This window comes from Fukomys damarensis, unplaced genomic scaffold (genome assembly GCF_012274545.1).
Source record: "Fukomys damarensis isolate Sample0158 unplaced genomic scaffold, DMR_v1.0_HiC HiC_scaffold_25, whole genome shotgun sequence".
NCBI lineage: Eukaryota > Metazoa > Chordata > Mammalia > Rodentia > Bathyergidae > Fukomys > Fukomys damarensis.
This window is the reverse complement of record NW_022900937.1, coordinates 23,983,772-23,995,711: the sequence shown is the minus strand read 5'-3', so window position 1 is coordinate 23,995,711 and position 11,940 is coordinate 23,983,772. Positions and strand designations below refer to the sequence as shown.

General features: G+C 51.7%; 1 protein-coding gene across 12 annotated transcripts in view; it reads right to left on the bottom strand.

The window, feature by feature from the left end:
- The window catches only part of Ppcdc (phosphopantothenoylcysteine decarboxylase), an 86,527-nt gene extending 77,132 nt beyond the window's left edge, over nt 1-9,395 (bottom strand). For 8 of the 12 annotated variants that reach the window (XR_002025452.1, XR_780672.1, XR_004514312.1 and 5 more), the window contains exons 1-3: nt 8,010-8,048; nt 6,676-6,883; nt 882-977 (exon numbers count right to left, since the gene is read on the bottom strand). Coding sequence is in view for 2 of the 12 variants with exons in the window: in XM_010626447.1 (XP_010624749.1) it covers nt 882-977; nt 6,676-6,810 (231 nt within the window). In the remaining 10 variants the exon portion in view is untranslated. The other 4 variants (XR_780673.1, XR_780677.3, XR_780681.2 and 1 more) reach the window with 4 other exon arrangements.
- Nucleotides 9,396-11,940: the final 2,545 nt, after the last annotated feature.

Sequence of the window (11,940 nt, the reverse complement as noted above, 5' to 3'; positions counted from 1 at the left end):
TTTTCAGTTTTTTTGAGACAGGGTCTCACTATGTAGTTGAGACTGACCTGGAACCTGGAACTCACTATGTAGCCCAGGCTGGTCCTGAACTCACAGCGATCCTCCTGCCTCAGCCTCCTGAGTGCTGGGATTACAGGCATGCGCCACCACGCCCGGCTTGTCCCTTCTTTTTTGGGGGAGTGAGAAAGGATCTCACTATATCATCCAGGATGGCCTCGAACTTGCAGCAATCCTCCTGCCTCTGCCTGCAGAGTGCTGGGATGACAGGCAGGCGCCACCACACCCACCTAAACATCAACCCTTCCTGTAGCAAGACTGGCAAGCAGCGGCTGTGCAGCCGGCAGCCTGATAGAATCCAGGCTTGCGGAAACAAACGCCCCTTGTCCCACTGTGCTATTCCCTTTATGGTCTGGTTTTCAGAGAGCTGACATCTGGCAGGGCACCCTGGGCGGCTGCAGGAGGCGGGAGGCTTGGGCTGTCCAGCTAGGGGAAGGCTGGGGTGGTGAGAAACAGAGGGGTGGGGAGGGGCACAGATCCCGCCAGGAGCACCCAAGGCTGGGAACCTTTAAAGTGCCCGGCAGCGAGGCCATGCTCAGCAGCTCTGGGAAGCCAGGCCTCGCTGCAGCCACTTGGCCGGGGCGCTGGGAACAGAGCGCTCTGTGGTCTCATCAGCCCGATAAGCACAAGGACACTCAGCTCCAGGCAGCCAGAGCCGAGTCTGCAGGGCGGAGGGGATAGTGGAGCCAGACAGATGTTCTCTGCGTCACCACTGCCGGCTGACTCGAACCCATTCCATCTGCTCAGGTCTCCAGCATCACAGGCCAGACAACTGTCCTGGTGGTGGACACATGATGGCTCTCAGCTCAGGGCCCGGCACTGACCTCCCACTCATCAGTGTCACTGTAGAGGGTGACAGGAATGTCCTGGGGGCTGTAGAAATGCTTGGCTCTCTCGGTTGTAACCACCGTGACTTCCAGCTGTCACCAAGAAAGGAAGGAGAAACTGTTACTGGAACCACAAGGCATGGAGGCCATATGGGGCCAGGCAGGCAGCCCCTGTCCTTGCGGGCTGGCAAGGAGGGGGACTTCCCTACCTCAGTGGCCTGCATGTTTGCACAGCGGACTTCCGCTGTCACCCAAAGGTCAGGCCCTGCCAGGTGCAGCCATTTCACTTCCCCATGGCTCACGGGATGAGTCACCAAGTGCCCAGGTATAAAAGGTAGCAGGTGTGGCCACTCTGCAGTGAGGCTGGAAGCAGCGGCCTGGGATGGCAGGAGGAGAACTCAGCCAATGGAGACACCTGAGGTCCCAGGGGACAGAACTGATATCCCCTCACTACTTCCAGGAACAAGGCCTTGGAGATGTGGGGTGCAGGCAGGTTCCACTGCAGGCCCCACAGAACCCACTTACCAAGGGTGGATAGGGACCTGCTCCCCAGAGTGAGAGGCCCTGAGAAACACCACCTCCAGGGAGGGCCCTGGTGGCTGTGTCACCTGAGAAACAAGGTCAGATTAACAAGAGGTGGCTGGTGCAGGAAGCCACACCTTAAGGCACCACTGAGCCAGGGGAGGACATCTGTCCAGGAGTGGATCAAGGCTGACACACAAGTCCTTGGTGACCCAGCACAGTGGTGGGGGCAGCCCGCAGGGATGCTGTGAGGGTGCTACTTGTTTCAAGCTCATGCATAAACTGAAGATTTCACATGAGAAATTTGACATCCTGACTTCTGAACTACATAGCAGGATCTTGTCTCAACCCCCCTCAAAACACCCCCCAAAACAAATAAACAAATAAAACAAACAACAACAACACAATACAAAAGAATCCAAAAGCCAGGCACAAAACAGGAAAGGGTTTAGGTACCAGGGATTGTCTGGTTCTGGGAACTGTGGCCTGGAACTTGCAATCCCCCTGCCTCAGCCTCCTGCACACTGGGATTACAGACGTGTACCACCACACCTGGATGAACCTTTCCTAAGTAGGATCTTTTGCTGGTTGTGAACAGGCTGATCCCAGTCCTGGAGATTGTCCTAAAATTCCATCAAAGGTATCACCTGAATCCAAAAATACATAGTTTTATCTGCAATTAAAATTGATGGGTTTTGTTCCTTGTGATCCTGATGCAGCCCCTGTGACAACCATTTCCTGAATGCTCCCTATATATGCGTGAGCCCTGTATTAGCAATCTGGAGGAACCTCTTCTGCTTTCTCCATAAATGAATCCACCCTCCCGCCCTCTCCAGCCCCACCCCCTAGATGTTCCCACACACCTTGAAAGTCACCAGCCATGATTCTGTGACCTTAGCACCCAGAAAAGAACTTGCCTAGGTCAGAAGATGAATCACCCAACCCCACCTCAGGTCCCTTGTGTCGCTGTCCTACTTTTTCAACCTCAAAAAAGAGGATGATCCCAGCACTCAGGAGGCTGAGGCAGGAAGATCTTCACAAGTTTGAGGCCTTCCTGGATTATGTACAAGTTCAAGGACAGTCTGGACTACATAGTGAGACCCTATTACTGCCCCCCACCAAAGGACTGGGCATGCCTATAAGTCTTGCCACTCACAAAGTTAAGGCAGGAAAATTTCAAGTTCAAGGTCAGCCTGGGCAATTTAGCAAGATGATGTCTCAAAAATATATAAAGGCCTATTGATATAGCTCAGTGGTAGGGTATTCCTGTGTCCAATCTTTAGTACCACAAAAAATAGAAAAATAATAGGTAAGAGAAGATGGGAGGTCAGGGATTTAGCTCAGTGGTGCCACTCCCTGCCTCACAAGTGCAAGGTCCTGAGTTCGATCCCTAGTACTGCAAAAATAAATAAATAAAGACGACAGAGGGGATCACTCTTCTCTTTTTCCCTGCTGTCATGCTGGCCTTCACGCTCAGACACTGATTCCATTTTTTCTTTCTTTTTCTTTTTTAAGACAGGGTCTTGCTATGTAGCTCAGGCTGGCCTCAAACTTACTATGTAGTGCAGTCTGGTCTTAAACTCATAACAGTCCTCAGGCCTCAGCTGCAGTCCCGTGATTACAGCCTTGTGCCACCATGCCCGCCCTTAAATTCCTCTTTACCCCATCTGGATCTCAGAACTCTCATGCTGCCTCCCACCCCAATGGGGTCCTGAGGCCCAGGCTGCCTCCAGGCAGCACAGAGAGGTCTCAGGGTGACATGAAGTGCTTGTGCCAAGCAGGTCCTCCTGCACCCCTCCCTGACCCGGCAAGGCAGCCACGTCTCAGAGGTGACGGGGAGCAGTGGACAGGCCTGGGCTGGTTCTTCTGGTTTTTGACGGATGCCACTGGATCCAACTCATCAACCCTCTGGCTCAGATCTTTCACCATCACTCATCCAAAAGGTCCTGGGAGCCAAGGGCTGGGCCCTGGCTCTGTACACATAGGAAGACAGCACGTCACACTACCTTCTGAGACCCTAAATCACCCAGACAGTTTTCATTCAATCATTCGTTTACCCAACCTTTCCAGCAAATGCTGGAGCCTCAGCAGGGCGGGGACTCTTCGTAACTACATAATGTGTTCTTTTTTTCCATCTCCTCCTGCATCCTGGTGGAAGGCCGCCAGGACAGTTCTGTATCTAACACTTCTACCCAGAAGCTTCCTGTGCGACAGGCCGGGGCTGGCCAGACCGTAATACATCAGCCACCTGCACTTCATCTAGCAGTTCTAGAAACTCCTTCTTGAAACCACTCCACCAGTCTGGTTTCCTGTTCTTGGCTGAATAGACAAGATCCTGATCTGGCTGAGTGTGGCGTTACACACCTGTAATTCCAGCACTCTAGGAGGCTGAGTCAGGAGGACTGCAAGTTCCAGCCCAGCCTGGGCAATTTAGACAGGCCTATGCCATCTGTGTTTTCTCACCTGGCAGAGGGGAAGGCTGCCCCAGGGGCCAACACCAGGTGATCCTGGTATTAAATTAGGTAGAAATACAGGGTGTCAGACAGGGACAGACCCTTGAGGGAATCAGCACAGAGGATGAGAACACATATAACTGTGAATGGGGGTGTATCTGCTGAAGGCCAGGCCTCAAGATAAAGACGGAATGACCAGGCTAACATCCCTTTCCAAGGGATACGGAAAAAAATGCAGATGATACTATAATTGGTATCACTTGGTCCAATAACATCTAGATAGACATCAGTCACCCAAGTGGGTGATCAGGACCCCCTCATCTATCCCTTGCTAAAAAGGTCCTTGTTCTTTCCATGTACATTTGCTACATGACCTGCTTCCCCAGTGGATCAGTATTACCTAAGTAGCTATACTTGTAATCTTATTGCTTGATCATAGTTTTGACCCACATTGTACCCACCTCATAAGTTTTGTACCCACCTTAAGATTTTTCTCTATTAAACTTCCTCTGTGAAGTGGGGTCCACAGCAACCCACTTTTAGGACCCCTTCCTGTCTCTCAGGAGCTAGCTCTCAATAAATTTTTCCTACTCTTAACCTCCATGTTCCTTGGAATTCATTCTTCAGTTCTGGGGAACATGAACTTGACCTTTGGTAGGCTGGGAGTTATATTATTTCCCCTATATCACTGGGATGGTCCTGGTCAGCACATTGCACTGGACTCTGCAGTGCAAAGCCAGAGTGATGAGCTGTCCCCTGAAGGATCAGAGGAATGGGGACCCCATGTGGGTAGGGGACAGGTTGTCTCACCAGCCCCAACACCACACAGCATGGGGAGAGGGCTGGACAGGAAACACATGTTGTCAAGTGTTCCCTCCAGCCATGCTGTACCTGGCTGGCACAAGAGACAAAATGTCATCTGTGTGCTGCATCCCCAGACCACACGCATTCCCAAGAGGCCAGGCAGGGGGTCCCTCTTAGCCTGGTGCCCTCTGGCTCCAAGCTGCTGCAGACCTGGCCTATCTTCCTAGTTTGGCCAACAGGCTGGGGGCTGGGCACCTCCCTCCTTGTCTGCTGGGTCAGCACACCCCAGCCACAGCTGTAGGCTGGAGGAAGTGGCTGGTGCTGTCCCCCAGTTCAGCTGCCCATCTGTTTCCTGGGCTAGACCTCCTGTCCTCACCCGCCCAACAGGAAACCCACTTGTTCCCGGTCATGGGAAAGGAGTGTGTGGCTCCTGCCTCCCTGGGAGGTCATGGCAGAGGCCTTGCAACTCTTCTGGGCCTCCCGTGCACAAGGCTCCAGCCAGCAGTTCCCATCCATGGTTCTGGCACCTGAGGTGGCCACCCCTGGTGGCACTGCCCCAGTGTGCTGTGCCCAGTCTCAGAGCAGCTGCCAGGTCCTGCTTATCCAAACCTGGGGGTGGGGAGGGGGCGACATTTGAGCTAGAAGTCTGGGGCAAGTGAAAAAGCGAAATAAACCTTTCTGGTCACTGCCATTGTGGGCACCATGGGGTCATCTGTGGGTGAGCAGTGCCCTCTGCCGGAAGTGTCAGACACAGCACCTGGGCCATACCACTTTAGGGGCCTGAAGATTCCAGTAAGGAAAACACATGGGGAGGGGGGAACCCTGTGGCCCTGAGAAAGAGGCCTGGGGATGGAAGACGAGAAGCAAGGAAGGGTAAGGGGTGCAAAAATTATCTAGGACCTGTCATGTATATGTACCATTTCCCACAATGAACATCATTATGTATTGCAAACATATACTAAAAAACAAACAAACAAACAAACAAAAAACATATAGCTTGAGCCCAGAGACTGAACACCTTCCAAAACCTACTGTCCAATAACATGAACAGAGCCCAATGTGACATGAGTCTAAAAGGAAAGCAATGGCCAGGTTGGATGGTGTATGCTTATGATTCCAGCACTCCAGGAAGCTGAGGCAGGAGGATCACAAACTAGAGCCCAAGTTGGGCAACTTAGCAATTTAGTGAGAACCTGTCTAACAGGGGATGGAGCTCAAAGGCCCTGGACTCAATCCCCAATTCTGCAAAAAATAAATGAAAAGTAACAAAATAAAAGGAGGAGAATAAAAGTATGTGGGCTAGCAGGGAAGGCTTCTGCATGGACTCTGAAAAGAGGGAGGTGCAGAGCAGGCACAGGTGTCTGACGGAGTCCACTCCAGCACAGCTCATGAGGCATGAGGGCTGCAGGGACAGCCCCTATGGACTCTGAGGCCAGAGAAGGAAGCGGGGCCACTTCCTATCAGACTGCACTGTTCCAGGCTTTGGAACGTCTGCCCCAACTCCATCTATAAAACCAACTGAAGCTGAGGCTGCTTGGCCAAGAACAGGGGCAGAGTCCCTCACCCAGCTCACAGTGGTGTCCCAGGGGATGTCTCTGAACATCTGAGGCAGCAGAGTTTGAAACCAGAGCTGTCCACAACCAGGAGCTTGAGGCCTTGGTGCCTATGACTGATGGGACAATCGTGGTGTCCACAAAAGAGGGACAGGGCCACTTCAGGAGGGGTAAGAGGGGTGCTGGGGACCTGCTACATTTTCTGGCTCCTCCTCCATGGGACCTTAGCGATTAAAGCTAGGGGACAGGCATCAGGAGCCACAATTGGGGTCTCCCACACCAAGAAGCTAAGCTAGTATCTGCTCATCCCGTGCAGGGGTCTCTATCCTATAGGTGCCCCACAAGCAACCACACAGGGGACCTACACAGATGCTACCATCAGGAACAAGAAAATGGAATGCACTACAGAGAAACAGGCTGGCTTCAGGGGCCACTGAGCTGTCCAGAGGGGATACTCACTCCAGGAATATCCAAAAGCTGCAACACCAGAAGGGGTAACTTCAGGGCAGCCACACTGCCGGTGACACCCACGAGAACATGGAATTTTCTCTCCACCTGGGGTGTGGTGGCTGGATTTGAGGCTCTTGGTTCCATGTGGGGTCTGGTGGCTTTGGGTTCCAGAAACCCACAGAGCAGGGGGTCCAAGAAGTAATGAGTCTCTCAGGATCTGAAGAAGAACAAAGGGTGCCCCCTCAATTCACATGTTCAACTAACAGGAAGGTAGAGCACTGGCATGGGACTCTGCCACTTGCTGGGCTGCCAGGGAACGAATAGTCCCAGCTTCCAGCTGCTCATGTTATGGACAGCTAATCTAGACAGAAATTAATAGGGGGTCAGAGAGGAATCTAGCCCTGAAAGCAGTCAGTGCAGAGGATGAGAAACATCACAACTGCAGCTGAGGCAAATTTAGAGAGGCAGGTCTCAGGATGGAGACACAAGAGCCAGGCCTGCAGGCCTCCCCAGAAATAAACAGCAGCTTGAGATTGTACTATAATTAGCACCACCTGGTCCAGTGAGCCCAGACAGGCAACAGGTGCACAGGTGGGTGACCAGAACATCCTGGCCCACACTCCCATCTCTTTCCAGGGATGCCTTGGTTCTATGTCAGAAGTGACAGATAAGCCAAGGTTAATGATGCCTGCCATATAGCCTGGCTTTCCTATTGGATCAAGAGTGCCTAAGCAACTATACTTGTGATCCTATAGGTTGATTGTAGTTTGACTCACATTGTGATTCTGCTCTATAAAATACCCTTGGACAAAGAGCCTGGGTGGCAACCCACTTGGGGACCCCTCCTGTCTCAGGAGTCTTCTCTCAGTAGACCTTTCCCACTCTTTTTGGGGGGAGGGGTACCAGGGATCAAACTCAGGTCCTATGCCCATGAGAGGCAGGTGTAGGAACCACTGAGCTAAATCCCCGGCCTAACTTTTCCCACTCTTAACCTCCTATGTCTTTTGTCTTTTTTTTTTTTTTTTTTTTTTATTTTTTTTCTTTTCTTTTTTTTTTTGGTACCAGGGATTGAACTCGGGTACTTGCTCTTGCAAGGCAGACCACCGAACTGCTGAGCTAAAAATCCCCAGCCCCTGCATATCACTTTTTAATATAGTTTTTTCTTGATACAGGGAAAATACACAGAACTCATCTCAAAACTACTTTTAAAAATGAATGAATTTTAAAAAGTTAGGTGTATGAAATAGTATGCTGGGGCTGTCATAACATAATTCTACAGGCTGGGCATCTTTTTTTTTTTTTGGTTTTTTTGAGACAGGGTCTCACTATGTAGTGAAACTGACCTGGAACTCACTTGTAGCTCAGGCTGGTCGCAAACTCACAGCAATCCTCCTGCCTCAGCCTCCCGAGTGCTGGGATTACAGGTGTGCACCACCACGCCCGGCCAGACTGAGCATCTTAAAGAACAGAAGTTTGTTTTCTCACAGTTCTGGAATGTACAAGTCCAAGGTGGGGGTGTCACCAGATTTGGTTCCTTTGGAGGCCTCTTTGTAGCTTGCTATAGCTGCTTTCTCATGCTCTCTTCACATGGGCAACGCTAGGTCTGTGAGTCCTCCGTATCCTAGTCTCGTTTTATAAGGATACTATTCATTCTGTGTTAGGGCCCATCTGATCTCACTTTACTGTAATTTAACCTCCTACACCTTTGAACCTATTCTTCATTATCAGGAGACTAACTTGGCACATCTGACATCTAATAGGTTAGAAGTTATGACCCTATGACACAGTGGGTAAGAAAGTCAGACTCCAACTATAAGCCCAGCTTGGGAGGCCAAGGCGAGAGGATCGCCTTGAGTTCAAGGCCAGCCTGGGCTACATAGTCTGAACTACATAGTGAGACCCTGTCTCAAAAGAAGTCTTAGCTGCAGAAAGAGCTGGTGAGCAGGCTGGTTGCATGCCTGAGAACTGTAGTCACTGAATCTCCAGGACCCAGGGTGCCAGCCAGGCAGGTGAGCTGCAGGTGGAAAAGTGCAGCCTCTGCCCTTTAGAAAGACAGGGCCAGGACTAGGGTGTAGCACTTGCTTAGCACGTGAGGCCCTGAGTTTTTCCCCAGGCACCAAAACAAACAAACAAACCAAGTAGAAGCCTGAGTGTGTGACATCTGTGTCTTTCTTTGAAGTTGAATTCAGGGCAGTTTATGGAAAGGTTTCCGGAATACCTGCCAGCCAACCCCAGTACGAGCAAGGGTGGAGTTAAGACAGAACTAGGAATAAGAAAGGGAGAAAAATAAGAGAAGTCTGAAAGGGCCAAAGTGCAGCCCCAAACAGGAAGGGTGAGGGACGGGATCTAGTGCAGCACCAAACGGAAGGAAGAGGCAGGCAGGGACCCGGGACCCATTGACAGCCTGAAGAGGCTGAGGTGTAGCTAAGAGGGGTAAGTGTATGTGTGTGTGTATGAAGATGTGCAAGACTAGGTTTAGTCCCCGGCACCACACTGCGAAAACCCAGCCTGAATTCTAACTCAATACCAAATCCCCCACTCTGTATTCCATTTCTCACCAGTCAACACCTCTACACGCATACATACACACACCACAGAGCCGCAAGTATTGCTCCCGGGTCCGCCGGAGTGCACCCACGACCCAGCTTGGTCCCCCCCTAACAATGCTCACCACCCAGGTGCCTCTCGAGGAAAGCCCTCAAATATCGCGGCATTTCTCTCGCTCTTTCTACGTACGCTAAATGGAACGCAGTATCGCGAGAGCACTGGGACGGGTGCGCGGCCGTACAGCCCTCTGGGAGTTGTAGTCCACTTTTCGGCCTGCACGGAGGTGTCCTTCACTGGGTGAATTTTGGCACAAATCTTCGCTCTGTTCTTTGTATTGTCTGGAACTCTAGTCAAGGCCTGGCCTCTGGCCAGCTGCCTCTCCCCATCCCACACATTCACAGTATCTAGGACTTGAGCATTTCACACTGGGTATTTACCAAGCTCACCTGATAAATCAGATGCCACCATGCTGTAAGGACAAACAGAAACACAGAAAAATCTAGCCCACGGCCCTCCAGAGGGCCCTAAGCAACATGTCCAGCAGAAATGCCTTTCCTTGAAGTAGTGGGTTAAGGTGTATTTGCAGGTTGACTAGGACAGAGGACCAGAGTAGCTCTCCAGGCAGAGGCCACAGCACCGGCCAAGGGAAAGAGGCAGGAAAAAAGGGGCAGGGTGCATTTCCTCCCTTCACTGTCCAGCATTGGAGGCTCCCCAGATCGTTAGTTCACTGAGGCTGCTCAGCCCACAATAGGGTCCCAGCATGAGCACCAAGGAGGGGCTCCATGCTCCTCTCCTGCCTTGCTCAAATGACCATTGACAAGTATTGGCAAACCCCTTTAGAGACGAGTGCCCAAACTGCAACCAAAAACCCACTTATTTATCACCAAGTGTTAACACTGCAATTAAACCTAAACACTGAGGTTTTAGTTTTAGGAAAAACAATTCATACATTAGCATTTTTTGTCTTAAAAGAAAAACAAGTAACATGTATGCCACCACTGATCTATACCAAGCCAGCCCTGTCCCAATTTCCCTGCTGACTCCTATTTCTTCCTGGGGACCACATTCCCCTCCTTTAACAGGCAGCAGCCTCTGAGGAACTGCAAGGCCTAATCAAGGCCACCTCAGAGAAAGAACCACACAGAAGCATATGACTTTTGGTGGCAAGGAATGAATGACAAGGTTCAAAGCTACCCAACCTCCACACACCTGCCACAGCCCAAAGCTAGGCTCTGTGCAGGCCCCTATTAAGACAAATGACACACAGGACACAGGACCACATGTTCCCCTTTATTATGATTCACTCAGTTACCACAGACAGACATATTGGCTCAGGCAGGTCAACTGCCAGCCAGGGAATGGTCTGTGTCTCCCGGAAATGAGGGCAGTGGGCACCAGGAAAATGCAGAAGCAGGCTGCTGACTGGCCACAGACCTGTGGATTTCAGAACCAACTGGGCCCTCCTCCCCCTTCCTGGGTCAAGCTGGATCCATGCCTGGCCCCACTGCTCACATTGGTTCCCTCCCAGGAGGTGCATAGTTGCCAGGAGGTGCAGCATCCCAGGGCCTGAGCTAGCTGGGCCAGGTGTAGGAGACAGGCTTTCCCCAGGGCAGCGCCATGCCCAGCCATGTAGGTCTCAGCCAGGAAAGAGGAAGGCCAGGTGGGACAGGAAGTTGATTGGAGGGGATACCCAACAGATCACGGATGCTAGGCTGGCAGTTGGACCAGAGCACTCCAGAAAGGTAAAGGGAGCCAGAATTCTGGGGTGAGGAGAAGGAAAGGAGAGGCCCTGGTCCTAGGTCTTCTCAGGAAGCAGAGGCTGGGACAGCTGCTCTCCAGAGATAATGGCAGAGAAGAGAACCAATCACACCATGGGGCTCAAGCCTGAGGGACCATCAGGAAGAGAACTCTGCAGAGGACCTTAGCTCCTCTTATAGGGAAGTGAAGCCACTAGAAGCCCATGCTCAGGATGGCCTGAAAGCCCAGGTATTGAGCTCTATGTGGAGCCAGGGTGACCATCCAGCTAGAAAAAGGAGGGTGGGGACAGGCACTTGCCCCCTAGGTTAGTATACACACACACACACACACACACACACACACACACACACACCCTGCCAAAACCCCACTCAAAGCAGTGGCCACTCCCTGCTTGGAACAGAATAGCCTCGGGCCTGGACTCATCCCTGGAAAGTGGGGTGAGGAAAGGCCCGTAACCAAGCCCTGCAGGCAGAGAGGAGCAACTTAGCCAGATGTGAAAAAACAAAACTAAACTAACCCTCTCCTGCCTGCCTCACCAGAACCCCCCTTTTGGCCTTTGTGCTTACAGTGGGGATGGTGCCTAGTACTTCTTGCTGCACCTGAGTGTAAATGCCCAGGGATGTCCTGTGGATGGGAGCAAGTGGGGCAGAGGTATAGTCTCCCTTCTTGTAGGCTATGTCACCCTGTCCTCTGAGGTCCCCTCCCTCCTGCCAACCCAGCAGAACAGCTATGCTTCTGGACACCCAGTAGACATGCAGAGACTCCAGAAGCCCTGTGAGCCAGGGCTGGCCAGGCCTCTGCCATGGACCCATGATTATTTACAACCTCTGCTCCAGCTTCAAGGTACAGGTGACACTTGCACAGCGAGATCTGGCTCCTCAGAGGAGGCAGGGGAGGAGTGAGAATGCGTGTGTGTGTGTGTGTGTGTGTGTGTGTGTGTGTGTGTGTGTGTGTGTGTGTGTGTGTGTG